Here is a 20,383-nt window from a genome sequence, read left to right as displayed (position 1 = left end):
TCCCGGATCATCGGGTCCAATCAGCGCAGGGGGGTGTGAGATCTGACTGTCAATCACAGGTCGTGCACACGTCACAGATCCCCCTCACTCGCGCACGTTAATATCACATGCACACGCCACGCGTGGCGTGATGGCGGAGAGAAAATCTACTAACAAGCTTCCAATTCCTCGGTTATTGCTATCTATGGATAGATTAGCCAGGGCAGCCTACCTCCGAGTCCATGGTGTTGATAGATGCTGAAGAGACGGACGCGTTCACAGAAAATCAGGTACACACGCACAGTGACGCACTGACGAGCACGACCTCGATGGGAGGGTGCTCGCTGGTAGTGGGGAGGGGCATGAGAGTTGTAAACATTCAAAATTTTGGCTAATCGACCCAATCTGCCAGACTTGCCGACTGCAGCTTTAAGGTCAATATAAGTCTTTTGTGGCAAGTGACTTCAAATTTATCATATTTATGCATAGGTTAACTTACTGAATGGACATGAGTCATATGGATAATAAGTCAATTAGGCCTAGTGTTGAGCTCATTTGCATATTTAAAATAGATTTTTCATAGAAACTTGTAAAACAAAAATGTTACTTTTCATGTATACTTTCACTGTGTGAGGTTTGATTGTGATAGGAGTAAAGGAAAAAATAAGCCCATTAGGGTGTATTTTGGGCATATTCGATTAGTATATTGCTCATTTGCATATTCAAATTCATTTTCAAAGAAACTTCTAATACAAAATGTTTTACTTTTCATATAGACATTCATTGTGTAAAGTTTTATTTTGATAGGAGTAAAGGGGAAAAAAACCCATTGGGGTGTATTGTTGTCTGGCCTTACTGGCACACATCTTGGATTGATGAGAATTAAACATTTCCTCAACTAGGATTTCTTAGGACTTTTAGTATATTGTTCTGGACACCTCATAGAATGATCTATGCTGAAAAAATGTATTTTACAATTTTTGGCTCCAAAATGAGTTACTTTGCCTGCACTATAGGTTTATGGGATATAATAAACAGTTTGTACAGTATTAAAAAAAATCATTGTCCATGGAAAGTCCCCATAAAGCATGGAAATCCAACGTGTGTGTGTGTGTGTGTGTGTGTGTGTGTGTGTGTGTGTGTGTGTGTGTGTGTGTGTGTGTGTGTGTGTGTGTGTGTGTGTGTGTGTGTGTGTGTGTGTGTGTGTGTGTGTGTGTGTGTGTGTGTGTGTGTGTGTGTGTGTGTGTGTGTGTGTGTGTGTGTGTGTGTGTGTGTGTACACACAAATAGTATACACTCCAGGGCCCCCCCCAAAAAAAAGGCAAAAAAGGGCCAAGCCAAAAATGTCAAAATATTGGTCTTAACCATTTTTGGTAGCAAGAATTGCACAAATACTGTAGCTAAAGTAGCTTAGCACGGAATAGCCTTCCTCAACTTGCAGACAGCTTTTTAATGGTAGATGTTAATGTCTTCAAAGAGTTTGAGTAGTTGAAAAATGTCTCCAAGTTCGTTTGAGCTTTATGTGAGACCAAATATAGGGTTCAAATCTGGACTTTGACCAAGGCCAAAACATGAGCCTTATGGACTTGTTCTCAAGCCGCCACTTGGTTGAATTTGCAATTTTACAAAAGCATTTTCTTTTTGAAAAACAACATCTGATCATTCCGGTTTAGATAACATTTAATTTGTTGGAAGCAAGCCATTCTGGGTTATTCTCGTACTCCAAAGCATTAAATGATTTTCACAGTGAAGAAGCTCACCAATAGCAAAAGCTAAAAAGTCTCCCCACACAATGACACTTCCTCCATGCTTCACTGTGGTAGAGATCCATTTATTTTAATATTTCTCACCAGATTTTCGAAGACACGACTCTGGAGCATCACCATGCAACTCGTGTTTCATTGTGATTCATCATCACACCACAGACATCTGGCAAAAATCTTCATTCTGGCTTTGATGTTTTTCTGAGACATCAATGGCTTTTTACTTGAATTTTACTAATTTCCTGACCAATAATTCGTGGTTAAGACAATTAAAAAGCTTAGCGTTTAGCTACTTTTTTGTTGCTTTTTTGCCCAGGAGTGTGTGTATAAAACAACCTGTACAGAAACCGTATATCTATATGCGTATATGTCCAATGAAATGTGTGTGCATGGTTATTTTACGCATGTCTGTGCGTGTCGTGTAGAAAGCTCTTCAGTCTTGTTCCTCATTAGGAATATGGAGGAAGAGACTCCTGAGTCTTTGTATTTTCAGGCTACAGTAGACTTTGCCTGAACGCAGCATTGATAAGAGGCCATTGTTAGGATGGTGAGGGTCTTTAATGATTTTCCTGGTGATTGTCCTGAACCTCCTGGAGTAAGTGTCCTGATGTGAGGGTAGAAGACCTCTATGGCCCAGTAAAGAGTGACACGCTCAGCTGAGCACATCACCCTCCACAGCGTCATTCAGCCCTGTCAGGTGCAGTTTGTGAACCAGGCATTGGTGCTGTTCAAAAAGATGCTTGCTATTGTGCTGTTGTAGAATGATGTCAGGGCCATCCTGAATTTTGCCTTTTGTGCCCCACTGTGAAACATTCCTTGTGAAAAAAAAGTGTCCTTAATTGTATTGAATGTGCACTTGTCGTACACTTAAGTATATTTTTAATAAACTGTACTTGCAAATAGCATAGAATTTTAATAAATAAAAGGCCACTTAAGTGCACTTAAAGAGAATGCACTTAAAGAAATTAAGTTCACTTAAAAACACTTTTAAATAATGCACTTTGTAATAAATGTCAAATTAAAAGTTAATAATTTTTTTTTTTGTGTGTTTTAAAGAACACTTATTTTGGTTTTGACTAACATACTAAAACACATTTGATTCTAATTTTAACTGTTTTGTTTTATATTCAAAATTGCATTTAAATTTAATATATTTTAAATATACTAAATTGCAATTTCATCATTACATGACATATACGTTTTAAATGTAAATTACATTTAAGTATTCTTTAGTTTACCATAAATCCTTGTCAGTACATTCGCCATATTTCAAAGACAACCAAAGTAATTATGAAATTAGATATACTTAAGTCCTACTTAAGTGTCAAAAAACCCTCTAATGTTCAGCTAATTGCTTTTAATATAAATTCAACCTACAATAAATGTATGTATGACTTTCATGTCAAGTGTCCGAAAACCTTACATTCAGTTCACACTAAGTAGGCCATATTCTTTTAAAGTATATTTGTTAATAAGTACTCTTTATAAAAAGTAGACTATATTTTCCACAAGGGTTGTATATACATCCTAGACAAAGCTGCGCAACAACTGCATTATGGTAGATCTGTTTGTCATATTTCACAAAAAAATTGACTTGATTTGACATGATTTCAGTCATGCTGAAGTATTTACATGACATTTTAAAAAGACAAATGATGGTTTTAGTCTGACAGAAATTGACTTTTAAAGTGCATGTAAATGCACTTTGTGATGTACAATCAATTTCAATTGTATTCAATTTGTACAATTCAATTGTACAATCAATTTTAATTGATTGTAGATAAATTCTCACTTAATCCTTGTGCTCCTTTGTTCTCTGTGTTTAAAAGAATCACGTCACTGTTTTAAGGACTGAGAAACCACTACAAGCAGAAATTTGCAAATGTTTTAGACTGAATCGCAAACCAAATCAGAACAAGTTTGCAAACCCGTTTGACTAATAAATGGAAAAATCATTTGAAGTGTGCTCAATACTACAACAATTGAAAAAAAGATATGCCAGCAAACATGTACACTACCTTTCAAAATAACCTTTGTAGTCAAAGCAAAGCACTGAATAACAGTTTTACCTTTGAATAAATGCATGTGTGTGTATTTGTTTTATGTTATTATATTATTATGTTATTGTATTCTCATGACCGTGTGTGGTAAAAGACTCACTGCAGCTGTCTTCATCACTGTGATCTCCGCAGTCATTGTCCCCGTCACACTGCCACTGCGCCGGGATGCATGTGCACTCGCCAAATGCACTGACCGCACATGTGAAGTGATTTCTCCCACAGGAGCATTCAGCAGCACTTAAAACACCTGCGAAATACACAAACATATGAAGTCAGCTACTAAAAAGTAGTACATTAGTCAGAAAATGTGAGTTGAGAAAAGATTGTGCAGATTCAATGTGGGATATTCTATATATTTTTTGTGTCTTCTGTAACACTTTACTTAAAGCCTTTCTATATAATCAGGACTTGACTAAATCTGTTTTGCTCACCAGCCACTGTCCAAAGTTTCCAAAGTTACTAGCCACTCAGCATTTTCACTGGCTACAAGTTGACCAATACCCTGGAGCAAAAAACAGCCATATAGACATTTTTAATATCTCATAATTAGGCGGCTGCTGTCACTTTAACACCTGGCGCACGGATCCATTACACTGATACACATGCGTTTTCTTTCTCAAGACCTAAAAAAACATATCACAACATTTATTTCCATCAAGACGTGCATCAATTTTTCTTGTGTTGACAATGCAAGAGTCAAGCCCTCTGTAAAGTCTCCTTCAGCACATCCCAAAGACTTGCACTGAATTCAAGGCCTGGACTGAAAGGTGCCAATTCATGTGTGAAAATGATTCTTCACGCTGCCGCCTAACTTTTCTTTCACAATTTTCTGATAAATCTTGACATTGTCTTCCTGGAATATGGTCATGATGTGTCTTCCTATATTGTTGTTTAAGAAATACAATACAGATACAATACAAGTGTACAGCTTTCCTGTAGCTCAAACAGTAGAGTGTTGGCGCTTGCAACGCCAAGGTCATGGGTTCGATTGAGTATGTTTTTTTTTTTTTATTATATATAATTTTATTTTTATATATATATATATATATATATATATATATATATATATATATATATAAATAAAGACATAAATAAATAAAGACAGAAATAAGAATTGTACTGTTTTATTTAAAAGTACTTCAAGGGTCTGAATTACACATTTAATTCTAAATATTAAACAATTAAACACTTAGTTCCAAACTTTTTTTGTCAATACAACAGTTATATAATTAGTTATACTTAAAATGTGAGAGGAATCCCAGAGTTGAAAGTCTGTATCTGTAAAGATAAATTATAACATGCTGTGATAACTGCACTGCAATGCATCCATCCAGCAACAAATAATAATCCCAATTATCTTCAAAAACACAATTTTTCTTTTCCATTCAATTCAAAACCCCCGTCCCTCTTGGTCTCTCACTGTCTAGCTGTCAGTCTGGGATCTGAAGTTCAAGAAAATGCAGAGGATTCACCAGGCACAAACAGCAGATCATTATCCTGTCTTAATCGCTGATTGCATCTTTCTATCTAGAGAAATGCAAAGAATGCTTGTGAGAATCACCACTGGCTTATGTTTCCAAAATCACGAGGCAAATTATTTAACAAAATAAAGGTGACCCTTGTAATGTCACAGACAAAATAAACACTTTAAATCCAATACGGTGAATACACGTTCATCCAACTTGTTCCAACTAAAACGACTATTACGCCACTACTCTCAATAATGTGCTTCAATGCTTGCAATTTCTTCTAAACACAATCATTCAAGGAATGCCTTTAAATAACCATTCCAGCCCACCTCCCTTCCTTCAAGTATGTGGTTCATCATGTATGTTTCATGCGAATAATGTACTCAGACCATTTGCATCTATTTGTTCCTCTGCTTCATCTCACTGCATTACAATCTGCTTGCTTTGGACAGGATTATAAGAGTGACTGAGTGAAAAAAAAAAGTGTAGGGAATCAAATAGTGAACTTGGCATGTAGAAGCACATGGTTCTGTGTTCCTTTTTGGCAAGCTTGAGTAATTACAGCCCTTCTTCTTGTGGGAGATCAAGTTATATATGCCATGTTTAGTCACTAAATGGAGCAAGACATTCATCATGTATGCTTTAAAGACTTGCCATTTCTCTTTCAAAGTCAAAAACTCCTTAATATCTTTAAAAACAGAGTAAACAACATCACTGATAAAATCTAAATATATTTTATATACATATAGTCCCAAAGCAATATGGGCGCTTGTAATAATATTTTAAAAGATAGCCGAAGCAGACTTTAAATACAACATTTGTACAAAAACACATTTATTATTTAAGGTGCAGTAAGTGATTTCTAAGAAAAACCGTTGACATTTGAAATCAACCCGAACTCCTCCCTTCCTTGCTCTGCCCCAAAAATGCACAAACCCGCAATGCAATAGTGGATATCTCTTTATCATAGCTGAAGATGAAAGGAAAGAACAAAAAATGAACAACAAGCAAGAGTTCACAAGAAGCACATCAGCTCCAGACAAACAATGACACTCAAAACTGTCCTATATTACTTTAGCTAACATTCCAACACCAGCATATCATGGTTCTGTGAAACATAGCAAAACCAATGTTACTCACGTATGGAGCAGAAACAACCAAATCTCGGCATCCGTATTCAGGCCTTCCCGCTTCTGTCTCTCCCGTGCTGGAAAGCTTTTCTAATATTAACGCGGATCCTAAAGCTCTTGCCTGATCATAACCCTTCTTTTTCCAGTGATATTCCTCTGACCTTTTCTTTTTTGTAATGTCTCTCAGCCACCTCTCTTTCTACAGTCTTTCTTTAAATCTTCCTCTTGCTCGCTCTCTCTCCTGCTACATCATGAGTGGACACACCCCCTACTGCTGATTGGCTACAAGTGTGTTGTGGAGCTCGGTCCCGATCCACTTTCAACAGCGTATCTCAGAGGTGGAAATTAAAAGCAATGAAGTTGTGCAAAAGTGTACCCACATATGCATGTCCTAAAAAAACTTATTTATGAATTTCCTTATTTTAGCTCAAAGACGCTAAACAGGTAAAAATGTCTTTCTGTGAGTGAACATTATTTACATCCATGCATGCATACATACATATTTTGAACTTAGAAATTTGTTGTCATATTTTAAAAGAGAGCTAAAAATAGATTTTAAAATCACAACATTTCCACAAAAATACATTAGGTTTTAAATGATAAAACACTTAAATATATTAATTTAGCAGATGCTTTTATCCTTTGCAATGCATTCAATACATTTATCAGTATGACAACAAAATGACAACAATTAAATGAATTTAGACAAAACATACATTCTAAAACAAATCAAATTGAATGAAATGAAATTTATACTTGAAGTGTGCCTTAATTGTCCAAATATATTTTGTGGATACTGTTTTTCAGATCCATTGTAAGTCATTCTGAATAATTGATAAACGCAACAAATGCTTTTAAATCAATTAATTAAGCGGCCTTTATTTCAAAAACATTTTTTTTTTTTTTGTGCTTAAATCCCAGCAAGCAACAATGGCATAAATTGTCCACATCCACGGATTTAGAGTCATCTTATAGCATTTCAGTAATAATTATGGTTTAGATTTGACTAAGACCATGCAGTGGTTATGGGTATCTTTATGCAGAAACCTGAAATAAACAGGTTAAGTGGGAGGATTCCCTGAATTCTTTGTCAATCTAAGATCATACCAACTAAATGCTTAATCATGAAAGAATGTTGTACTGCAGATTAGAAGACTGACTGAATATTAGGGTGGAAGTTAAAAGCAATGAAGTTGTGCAAAGGTGCACCCACATATGCATTTCCTAAAAAAGAGGCATTTATTAATTTCCTTATTTTTGCTCAAAACAGATAAATATAGCAAAGCTGAGGAGACCAATTAAGTGAGATCACTTATACAATAAAAGAGAAGCAGATTAGTCTGTACTCAAATTATCCAAAACATCATCTTTTCATTTTCCAGCTTTCCATCTCAATTCCTCCCTTCCATTTGCTGAAAACCCCTCACATCTGGAATCTCTTCTCTTCCCCCCTGTGGCATTGGTTGCTCTCCGTTACAGACACTGGCAACAAAAAATGCCAATACCTCAGTGTGTGTGCATGTGTAACTGCCGTTCTCTCTAATTTCTATACTGTAAAATTACCCTTCAACCACAAAGATATATCAACATGTCTTTCCAGAAAGCTGTCAGACTTCTAAGCTTAACCCCTCAAATGCGAAAAAAAGACACAGCTGTGGATGTATGAACGGGAGCCACCCTTTCAGCAAGAAAAGAAAGATCTGACATTAAAAAAGTTCAACACTAATGAAAGATTTGTTTATAACAGCTCAGCAGAACTGCAAGCTGGTTAATCTATTCACTGTGTTATAAATGGAACAAATGGAATATATATTTTGCTCATTTCAAAAGAGCGAAAAAAATTCAGAGCTAAAAGAGCGAAACATTTGAGTCAAAATGTCCAAGTTGAAACCAGGGTTATTATAGTAAGAGCGAAAAATTAAAACTAAGGCCACATCCACACAAAGTCAGAGCTTTCCCTATCCGATATTTCTTTCCCCGTTCAAAAAAAAAAAATCCGTAAACACGGCGTCGTCTCAAGAAATATCTGCGTACACACGAAACCACTGAAACCGACTCAAAACGATGTAGTATACATGCCAGACCAGTATGTGGCGCTGTAATTCTGCCACAGACATACACTAAAAACGGAGAAGAAGACTTAAAGCATGCGCATAAACCTTGCGCGCTGTATACAACAATAATATTAGGCACAGTAGCTTCTTTTTTTCTTTTCTTTTTTAATTAAGAACTTTGTTGAACAATATGAAAAACCATAAATGTAGTTGCTGTGACTTAACGGTGTCTGACTAATTGACACTTGGTGTGATGACATCATCATTTCACAAAATGTACGGATTGGCCGTACACACGAAAACGCAAGCGCGGCGTTTTCAGATTTATCCACCTTGGGACCCGGTTTAAAAAAAATAGCGGTTTCAGTCTCCGAAAACGCCGGATCCGTGTGGACGAAACGCCAATACGATTAAAAAAATGTATACGTATACAGCGAAACGCGTCTCCGTGTGGACGGGCCCTAAATCCATAAAATAAAAATAATAATTTTCATTATTTGAAAAACTAGTTTCCAAGACAACATTTCTCATTTTCATTTAGTTTAAGTTGAAGTAAAATAAACAAACTCAAAAATATATAGACAAAAACTACAAAATTACTAAAACTTTTAAAACAAGATGGAAACAGATAATATATATATTTATTATATAATATAAAATCATCAAATCATTAATAAAAACTATAATTATACATCAATAAAATAACACTGGTTGATACCTGTATACAATTGTCTGTGTTTCAACATAAAACATCAAACCTAATGTGATAAAGTTGATTTGATTAGTCATAAAGAGTATTATATTGTGAGGTAGGTTACTTGGCAAGAATAAGAAATAAAAAACATTCTTATTAAAATAATAGTTCACTAAACAAGAACATTTTATCATCTACACATTCAAACATAGTGAATTAAGAATTCAAGTTTGAACGCGCATCCTCGCGACCCTACACAACAAGCATTTTGGAGAATGGGTAGAAAAAGCCAAATGTTTTCTTCCAGACAAATGTGCAAATTGGAGACGACAATATAAATCAGTCACAATATAATAAAGAAAAACAAAAGCACAAAATAAGCTAACATTGCTGGACAGTTTTCCACTCAACTGAACAGATAGAAATCTCCTTCTGTAAGTGAACATTTATTTATTTACTTCTGTGCCTTTCTTACTGAACCGAGAAGGATGTTCACACTTCACAATGTTTCTTAAAGGTTGGGGGAAAAGATAACCTGAACTGGCTTTTTGGCTTTAAAGTTTAAAATATCTGCCACACAACTGTAAAATAACCCCTTTTTTAAAACCCCATAGAAAGAAAAAAATTATGGAAAGAGACATTTGTCTGAGATTTAAAACAAGGGTATCCTATTGCAGATGCCAAGTTTAGAGTTTAAGCTTTGAATGATGAGGTACAGTAAAGGGGAAAGATATGATGTATTTAGAGGGTTTAAAAAAAAAATTTTAAAAAAGGGAAAAGGAAAAGGACTGGAAAAGAAAAATAGGGTTTGTCGCTGAGTGTCGGTTCTTTTCCATCAGTCAGCCATTTTTAATGAACTTGGCTGTTCTAGCCTGCATTTGAGGCAGAGCTGAGAGTCAGTGGGCTGAAGGAATGGGAAAGGGGGAAGTGTAACGGTGGCATGAACGTGAAAGGAGAGGAAAGGAGTTCAAAATGCAGCATTAGTATCCTCGACTCGGTTGGGACTCATCTTGCATGTTTCAGATGCAAACTAAGTAGCATATAGAGGTAAAGGTGCCCTCCTCAAGAACAACGTGCATTTACTTTTAAATTGTAACATGTTTAGATATATAAGTTTAGCATGTGCAGGATGATTCTGCAAACAGTTAATGTATGTTATTAGGGGAAATAAACAGAAACATGGTTTGTCATTGCACAAAATGTACTGAAAACACCTGAAATGCTCTGTGAAGACTGAATGATTTCTGAGCAAGACAGTCCAGACAACTTGCGTGAAGTTCGTGAACCAAATTTTATAAATACAAAATTTGACATAATGAAAAAAACTTAGCACTGAAAAAAAATGGTGCAGGATTTACTTTGAAATAATTTTCACTCAGAAACTGCCAGTAAATTTCACAATTAATTACACAGAGTTACAAAGACATTAAATGGCACACAACACATTGAATGAAACATGACATTTTGAAGTAGAAATACTTAAATAGTATTGTAAAACGCTGTAAAAATGATTTTTCAAGTTGTAAGTAAAAGTGTAAATGAATTAATTAAAATATCAGTGAAAATGAAGATTATGATAGGGCAAGTAAAATCTCAGATTTACAAAGATTATTGAGTTCTACAAGAAAAGACTATTTCAATCTCTCTACTTCAAACCAAGTCACATATTGACGCTTGGTCAGGACCCCTAGGCGTCAGTTTTTAACGCACCCCTTTAGAGTCATTTTTCGATGTGCAGTGCACACCATTGCTTTCAGTTGTTTGCATTGTGCGTCAGATCAAGATGCATTTGTAAAAGTAGAAATTATTTCATAAATATTTGAGGCAAAAAAATAAAGTGTGCATATGTTCACAACTGATAAAAAAAATAAAAAATAAATGTTGGTGTGTTTTCCATTTGTTCCTCTGACCGTAATTCCAAATGTATTTGTGCAGAATAAGGAATCCGCTGTTGTGTTCAGACGCGAGTCCTATCTCTTCACAAAGAACCACAGAATTGTTGGCAGTTGAAGGAGAGACAAACTGTCATTGTTCTTCCCAAGATTTCTTCAAATGTAGTATAACCTAAGAATTGCCTCTTTTATAAAGCAGACTATTTGTCTGTTTTGGCTGCTTTTGGAAAAATATGTATTCTGAAAAGGGTGATACAAATGGAATTGGATTCAATTCATAGCAGTTAATAGTTACTCAGTCTCAATTTGGAAGAGCAATCCGTAATATGTTGGATCGTTTTACAGTCAGCTGAAACGATTTGCAACAGTGTAAAACCACTATGAGCCAGGGTAAGATTTTAAAACATTTGAGTTCATTTGTCATGCAAAATCAGTAGTGCCACACTTAAATTGTCCTCTAGGGAAGAATAAAGAAGACAGGAGAGTAAAAGGAGACTAATACGACTAATTATATGTCAAGGTATATATTAACAAAAAAATATGGTCATAAATGTGACTATGACATTGTAAAATTAAAAATATATATATTTTAATAATTCACCATGGCATTCCAAAGTATTACTTTACTGTTATCCTAATCTCCCATAGTAGTACTACAGATTACTATGGTTAACATTTCAATAGATTATACAATAGTTATGTTTAACTAATACATTTTAGTCCTTTTCATTTATGTTTTAAGTAGATCTCTATATTATGACACCTACACTAATACTACTACATATCATGAGCATAGAATATTGATAATAATTAAGAAATATCACCACCATTTCAACTAACTTGCATTTATCTCTTCCTCTTTTGTCTCCTCATCTGGACTTCCTTTATTAATTGTCAGTGTTTGCCACATTCCTATGATGTTCTTACTACGAAATACTTGTTTGACTCTATTCCAGTGGCACAATCACTGATACATGCTCTTGTCTGAGCTAACAGCTCAGAAATACACCAGTGTAAAAGTAAGCCCACCCACAGAGCCTTTCACAGGACGCATGCATCAGCAAACTCTCCCTACACACACAGACAGAAACATCTCTGGATCAAGCTGATCCAAGCAGATGTAATGACTAAACAATTCCAGCGCTGAAATGATTTGTCTTGAGGCTCAAGAAGCTTGTCTGGATAACCTACAATCTTCTATAGAAAAACTTGACTTTCGGCATGAAGTCTTGTACACTTTGCAACTGGCCAAGACCAGCCCAATTAGACCATCTGACTGATTCAAAGCGAGTTGGTTTTGATTTGAACAAGCAGTTTAGGGGTGTGTTTATCGGAAATAGTCCCAATAAAATACCAATGTAAAAAAACTCTGCCACCTTTCTCATTTTAAGGAACATTTAAAGGTACACTATGTAATTTTTGTTCAGAATGACCAAAATTTAAACAATGAGTCAATACACTATGAATCCTTCCAAAACGTGTTTTCAGCTTACCCTGATTAACTATGGTAAGCTTATTATAAGCGTTTATATTTTAGACCGGGTGGGATGTTTTTCGTGGGAAATTGTCTGTTATATCCGTAAATAGAGAACAATTGCTCCTACTTTTGATGCATGGCGTGGGAGTGGCATAGGTTAGTTGTCAAAAAAAGTGAGAAAGGTTAACATGGAGCATGCCGTCTCCAACCTCAGAATCACCCATTTAAAAATAAAAACTCAAGAATAGAGGAGAGTCTATAGGCGGAAAGAGAACGTGACAGAGCTCGAAATAAAATGAGAATCAACATTGGCTTGACTTTTTGTAGACGGGCATTTTTGCTTCTCAACAGATGAGTATGGTTTTTTATTGAACAGATACATTTCCAAATGTAGCAGTTCATTGTAAAGCATTATTGTGAAGGGTCAGTTCATTGTGGTGGTTGTAGCTCTGTGCGGGAGTTTATTTTTAAGGTAGTACCGTGTCTATTAATGTGTGTTGCTACAGTAACGTTTTCAGCTAGAGATCCTTTCCATCTAAACTGGTTATATCTCTTAAAGTGCCCCTACTATGCTATTTTAAAGGCTCCTAATTTTGTTTTAGAGGTCTCCTACAACAGGTTTACATGCATCAAAGGTAAAAAAACTGTTTAATTTTCGCATAATATACATTTGCACATCACCACATTGTTCAATGATTCTCAAACGACTCGTCGGATGAATCAGTCACTCTAAATCCCTCCTTTCCAAGGGCCTACTCTGCTCTGATTGGCCAGATGGCCCAGTCTGTTGTGATTGGCCTACTGCTTTCAGCACGTGTCAGAAGCTAACTCCCATTACCATAACTGAACATCAGCTCCGTCCGGAGCCTTCCTAAAGCTCAGCGACTGTACACACTATTAAGACAGTGACGGTGGCGTTGATTTTACCATACAATACGAGCGTGAGTCCGATGATGAAACATTGGAAGAACTAGTAGTTATTCAACCCGAACCTCCATCGCAAGGACGACTTGAGCAGGACGTATCTTTCTCCATCCTTTATCTCTACTCAAAGTAGTGAGAACGACAGACAATCTGCATTAATAGACAGTTTTAGGTAATAGTGGCCCACAGAAGTATTTCAGTAAGACCGTGATAATGCGAGTTAGCCGGTTAGCTGGAAACTTACTAAATATAAAACATAAAACTATTTTGAACACCCGATAGAAAATACATCAATAATTATAAAAAAAAAAAAAACCATGACACTTCTATTATGGTTTATGTCACTAATCTTCCAAAGTTTGGCAAATCTTGAATCATTTTTGGTTGCCAGACCGTAGCACATATATATGAGTGTGTGTACATTTACTGTGTGCATCACTTTGCATTGCCACAACTTTTGATTTAAAATCCTGCATCAATTTAAAGCCCGCTGCTAAGAACTATAAATGCCATTGTGCATAAAGTCAAGGCTTCTTGACTTGCATAGAGTGCCAGATGTTTCATTTGTCTTCATCCATCAGCAGGGAGGAATTCACCTTGAGAAGTGCAAGATGATAGCTAAACTCACAAAGAAGGTCACAGAGTTACAGGCACACACACATACAAAAGTTAGTGGAGATTAATGAGATTCAGTTTTTTGAGTCTTGATGTTATGATGAAAGGAAAAAATAATTTATCAGTTGTTTTTCCTTTATCTACACACAATGTCTTCTACTCAAAACAATACTACGCATAGGCTACATTTCTCAGAAAAGAAATTCACAGATGTGCTCAAACAGACAGCATGCCTGTTTCTAAGCCCTCATCTGACAACACTCACTAACATCCTGTCCTTAAGGAAGAAGCAGCGGTTTTCTTCAAGGGTCACTTGTTTCCCTGTGGTACATGCCTCATCTCACAAAGACACTTTTGTTTCATTTGAACTACAGCTCATCTCTCGGCTCTGATAGGTTAGAACTGATTTCAAGAAATCCGTTTTTTCCTTCTGTTATTTGTTTCTGAAAATCTTTAACATTTACTTAGTTTACCAACTTTATTCATCTTTCCTGCCTCAGATAGGGTAATAAGAAAGGTAACCGCTGTAACTAAAAAAGAATATGAAATACAGTGCAGCAGCCGCAGAACCAACAGCAAAAGTGGCAGATCTGTTACTACTTAAAATTGGTTTTAAAGCCATAGTTATAGCCATGTATAACGTAATACAATTGCTTATAGCAAAACAGTGTTGCTTTATTACCATATGATACTATCGGCTGGTATAGATTTTCACGACAAAAGAAAAATACACATAGCTGCCAATAAAATAAATAATTATGTATTTAAGACTTGTAACCAGTATGGGCACTGCCACTGTACTGATGTTATTCCCAGAAGCGAGATATGAATCAAGCGGTTTATTCCAAGTCTTCTGAAGAGACACGGTTACTTTATATGATTATTCGATTTAATATAGGCTTTTATTTACATTGACTCAAATATGGTAAATGGAAGCTTAAGCATGCTTGCTTGACGCACAAGAACAGACCTCATTGGTTCTTGCGAAGCAAAGTTTCAAAGACGAACGAAAGTCTTATGGGTTCAGATCGACATGAGAGTAAGTAACTGATGACAATTGTAATTTTTGGGTGAACTAGCCCTTCAATTGAAATTTTTTATTTAAACTGAACACTGATAGAGGGTTTAGTACAAGTTCTGAATAAACATATTTCACAACCTTTTTACGAACAATAGAAAATATAAATGTCTAAATCTTCCTATTTTCCTCAGCATTATCATCCAGATTTAATTTAAAGCCACACCGCGGAACTTTTGCGGGCGCTAGGGGCGCTAGACCTGTAACTTTCACGTCTAGCGCCCCTAGAGGCCACAAGCGCCGCAGCACTGTCGCAAAAGTCTGCTCCATGAGTATATCAGAGCCTATGGTCACGTGATGGCCGTAAAGCGATACGTTCTCCAGGTCACATGACCTGGCCAACGACGGTCCGTCTTCTCCAAACTTACATAGGCGGTATTTCAAGAGGGCAGCCCCGCTCGGAGCATTAATAGTGTCAAACGCTGTATATTGGCCTGAGGAATCATTTAAAATAACTTGTATGCGTCAACTCTTTAGGTCACAAAGTCCACGGTGTGGCTTTAAATCAACCACTGAGAAGGCTTTCCCATGCCAGCCCAGCAGGATATCAGAGCATGCTGTGTGAAAGCTTCTGTCTTCATCAAAAGACATGATGAACAATACTGCCTGCGCTCTGAACAATTCATGTTGCTCTGCCCTGCTCAATACATCCACCATGTTCAGCATCAGCATTTCCTCCAGCACTGAATCCGTCTTGTGAAAGACAAACAAATTAAAAGAAATAGAAGACAGGGAACGAAGTTTCACACATGTTTGTGAGTTCTCAGGACCCTGACTGACCTTATTTCATATCAATTCTTTGACATGTTCTGTGCATCGTTCCCAGCGATGCCCATCCATATTTGCTGACATGCACAATATCCAAGAGCTGACAAAATGAAAACCTTGATACTACCATGAAAAATTCTTCATAATAAACTGTTATTGTTTGTTATGAAACAAGGTTATTGTGGTCTAAATGAGCATTATTCATTTGCACAGGCCACGCCCAAGCATATCTATATACGATTTACATTTTATGTATATTGCATAAAGCAGTGCGCGTGTGTGTGTGTGTGTGTGTGTGTGTGTGTGTGTGTGTGTGTGTGTGTGTGTGTGTGTGTGTGTGTGTGTGTGTGTGTGTGTGTGTGTGTGTGTGTGTGTGTGTGTGTGTGTGTGTGTGTGTGTGTGTGTGTGTGTGTGTGTGTGTGTGTGTGTGTGTGTGTGTGTGTGTGTGTGTGTGTGTGTGTGTGTGTGTGTGTGTGTGTGTGTGTGTGTGTGTGTGTACCACTGATCTATATAATGACTGGATAGCTCATGACGTTCTAAACTGGCAGCCGGCAGTGAAGCCACCGGAAGTGTTCGAGCGGCCATCTTACGATTCCCTACCAGCAGAGGCTCCAATGGCCGTTATACAGAGATTGGTAGCTCCGACGGCATTTGTACAAGTGTAAAACGACGTTCACAAAAGGATGTAGAAAAACTGCCCACAGGTTGTAATTCAAGCACTGTAAGTAGTAATTTATATGCTGTTATATGCAATTGTCGCTATTCCCGTGTTGTTTTCTCCGAGGCAAGAGTAATGCTGCTTCTTTAAAAAAAAATATATATATATATGGTGTGTGCACGCGTGTACACATGTCGCTAGGTAGTGAACTTAATCTACTTAATTAAAATTTGCTAAAATTTTCCTGGGACATTTAACAGAACATATACTTTTTTTCCCGGACAGCATTAAAATAAAAAGTCAGACATTGGTAAGATACCAGACCTGTATGTAATAAAAAAATATATAAAAAAAAACAGTGGTAACATTTTATGTCACAAATATGTATACATATGACCAGAAATGTAGTCATCAGTGTCCCAGTAGTGTCAGTAGTGAGCCAAAGTCATTACCAGTGCTCGAATTTGTGCATATGATATACAGATTCGTGAGCTAGGAAGTTGATTAAGACGCACTCATAAACATATAAACGGCACTCTAGTATGTGTGAAAAGGTAGGCAAAAGAAATGGAAAGGTGTGGAGAAAGCTGCTTACCGACTGAGCCGCATGTACACAAGGGTTAAGAGCAAGCCAGTAAGTGCATGTAAAAGCAAATGCCACTTTCATGTTTTAGGCAGCTTCCTCGCAATGTGCCTGCCAACCAACTTACTCTGTGGAGTTCCCACAGTATTTCAAATGCATTTTAAGCATTTTAAACATCATTTGTAGCATAAAGCACAGTCTCCCGCTAGGCCAGGGCTAAAAGACATTGCCATTGTCCTCGGTTAATGGGACACTATATCTTTTCTTTCCACGTAAAGAGTCTTTCTCATTTTCTTTCAGTGCACAACAGAAGGGGGCCATGTGGCCAAATTAAATGTTTTGGGGAGTTAGTAAAAGGGTTCAGTGAATTTGGAGTTAAAGTTCCTTTCGATGGAGTCATTATACAAATGACTTTCATTAATTTACATTTCATTTACATTTATTTATTTAGCAGATGCTTACAAATGAGGAATACAACAAGCGATTCATCTTGAGGCAATCATATAAGTGACAGCAATATAAAGTTTCAAACACTGTCCAGAAGAGTACATGCTAGCAGGCCTGGTGTCTCCACAATCTACAGTCACTCCAAAAAAAAAAAAATGTGTCTTTAGCTGTGCATATTGTGTCCATTTAATACATATTACATGCATCACAAAGTATACCTTCAGACATAATATTATTATGGATATATTTTCGGGTATGCATATAAATGGCACTTCAGACAAAAGCAATACCAATGCTACTTCGAACATGAAAAAACGTGAACATACACTTTAAGCTCAAACAAGCATGACTGGCAGAAATCAATATTGAATTTTTATTGAATTTTTTTTATAACTGACCTATCCATGCACATCATTTTTTTTATTCATGTGCCTCAATCTTTAAACAATAAAACTTCCCCTCCCTCTTGCAGCAACATCTCTTCTCTGATGACATGTTTACGGATGCGAGGGTGGGACAGCCTGTCACCCACAAGAGATCCACCAATTTTTTGTTTTGTTTAAGAAGCCGTTTCACTCAGATGTACGTCACATTAGAAAAGAAAAGACAAACGCGACTTTAAAACGTATATCAGCAGAAGACTAGGAAAAGATGACATGGACTACTTTTATGGTATGTTTATAGTGCTTTTAAAGCTCGCCATTGAATGGGAAAGGGTGACAGAGGGATATTTTGGTCGGCAAGTGGCAATCATAATCTTTTACATCAATTCTGTGTGAATGAAAAGAGATGTAAGCTTTTGTACTGACTTATGTAAATTCAGTTATTATTTTGTCTTGTTGAATTTAAGAAATCTGTTAAGTGAAAGAGCCTATTCAGGCCAATACTAAAAAAAAACAATTTGTTCATGTGCTAATTTTTGCAAAATATTGTGGAATCGTCTGATAAATACCATTTAAAATAATTACTGTGGCCAGTTGCAAAAACAGCTTATACTAATCTTAGAAGTAAAAAAAAAAAAAAAAAAAAAACTTCAAGACTGGTCATAACTTTTTAAAGTCAGTTACATAAAAAAGGGTAGTAGAATGTAAGAAAAGAAAATAAGAAAAGTAGGATGGATTACCCCTTGGTAAAATGCTAGTGGGTCAAACTAGTTCAGTCTGAGAGAGAGAGAGATAGAATGTATGCATGCATGTATGTGTGTGTGTGTGTGTGTGTGTGTGTGTGTGTGTGTGTGTGTGTGTGTGTGTGTGTGTGTGTGTGTGTGTGTGTGTGTGTGTGTGTGTGTGTGTGTAAGACAGCTACTAGCAGGAGGTGGACAGTCATACTGTGTTTTAAATAGCCCAAATTATCAGCTGTTCATATGGTGATGGCATTTGCTCAGAAAAGTATCGGTCAAAGGAATTCCTACAAGGACAGGCGTGCTTTTAATAGAGTGCATGTGGCCAAGACTACACAAATAAAACACAGGACCTCCAAAGCATCGGAATATCACAAATAAAATTAAGAATTAAAGCTGCGGTCAGAATTTTTTTTATATAATTTTAAAGGAAATCTAATGTAATCTTTAGATAAGAGCTTGATGTTCTATAAAAACATAAGTCATTTAGTCATCAAATCCACTGTAAACATCATGCCCTCAATCGTCCTATACTCATCTCACTATCACATAATCAGATTCAATATTCTTTACAAAAAAAAAAAATTTACAGGGAATTACAAAGACTGAACTTTATGCAAACCTGCAAAAATGTATGCATTAAAGTCACCATGGAATAAAAATGGAAACTTATTTTATGGAATATTGCAGTATTTATTAGAAATGATTAATCCGTACACATCATGTCTCACAACAGCGAAGAGAAGTCTCTCTCAACTCCAGTTTCATGCCGACTTTAAATAATACAATAACACTTTATGGATTTAATCTCACTTTATTTACTTTATTTCACTTTATGTTATTTACGTTGACCTTCAATCAGTAAATAAGACCATATAAATAACGACTTGACTTTAGGTAAACATTACGTTCATGTTTAATTAGCCTGATGCATATTCATTTCGCTCTTGATGTGTGTATACACCATTTGTCTCTGATTCTTTTTCGCATCGGTTTTGTTGTGAAAGGGCTTTTTTTCTGTGAAAATATTTGTATTGTAATGCGTTTTACAACTACGCTGAGTTTTGTCAGTGGCAACCATGTTGAAATGTGGGAGATAATCAAAATTGCAATGACTGACGTATAATGATATCAAAGCAACGTCTCGACTTTACATAACAACAATAATCTAATTCAGAAATTGTTTTCATCTTGTTTTGAACGTGTAGAAAAGTATATGGCATGAAATTTACCTACACAATTCTTTGAATGTAAAGTCTACTACATTAATATTCACAATTACACTGAAAAAAAAAATGGGGATAGATTTACTTTTAAATTTTTTGTGAAATTTACTAGCAATTTATGAGTGCAAATTTCAAACAAAAGGCAAGTAACATTGAAATAAATGTGAAATTTAGAAAGTAGAAAGACAAAAAATGTATTTAATTGTAAAAACGAATAATAATCAATATATTGATTTGTCATAATCGTGTAGCTCTACTGTGTATTGCACATGTTTGTCTATCTGGCTGTTATTGCATCACATTAAGGTAGATAGCAGTCTATCTATCTTGCAAAACCAATCAAACACTTAGATTTTGTTAAACAAATATTAAATAAAAACAGTGATTAATTGCAATTCTGTATGCAAAACCCTTTGTAAAGCAATTAGCATCTAATAATTTTGTCAA

At 36.0% G+C, this 20,383-nt stretch overlaps 1 protein-coding gene across 3 annotated transcripts in view; it reads right to left on the bottom strand.

The window, feature by feature from the left end:
• The window catches only part of lrp4 (low density lipoprotein receptor-related protein 4), a 97,880-nt gene that overhangs the window by 53,701 nt on the left and 23,796 nt on the right, over positions 1-20,383 (bottom strand). For all 3 annotated transcript variants that reach the window (XM_082151189.1, XM_082151190.1, XM_082151188.1), the window contains exon 2: positions 3,902-4,048. In XM_082151189.1, the coding sequence (XP_082007315.1) occupies positions 3,902-4,048 (147 nt within the window). The remainder of the gene's footprint in view (positions 1-3,901; positions 4,049-20,383) is intronic.

The sequence above is a fragment of the Leuciscus leuciscus genome, assembly GCF_965113295.1.
Source record: "Leuciscus leuciscus genome assembly, chromosome: 2".
In the NCBI taxonomy this organism is placed as follows: domain Eukaryota; kingdom Metazoa; phylum Chordata; class Actinopteri; order Cypriniformes; family Leuciscidae; genus Leuciscus; species Leuciscus leuciscus.
Note: the sequence above shows the minus strand (reverse complement) of the source record. Positions and strands in the feature narration are given on the sequence as shown.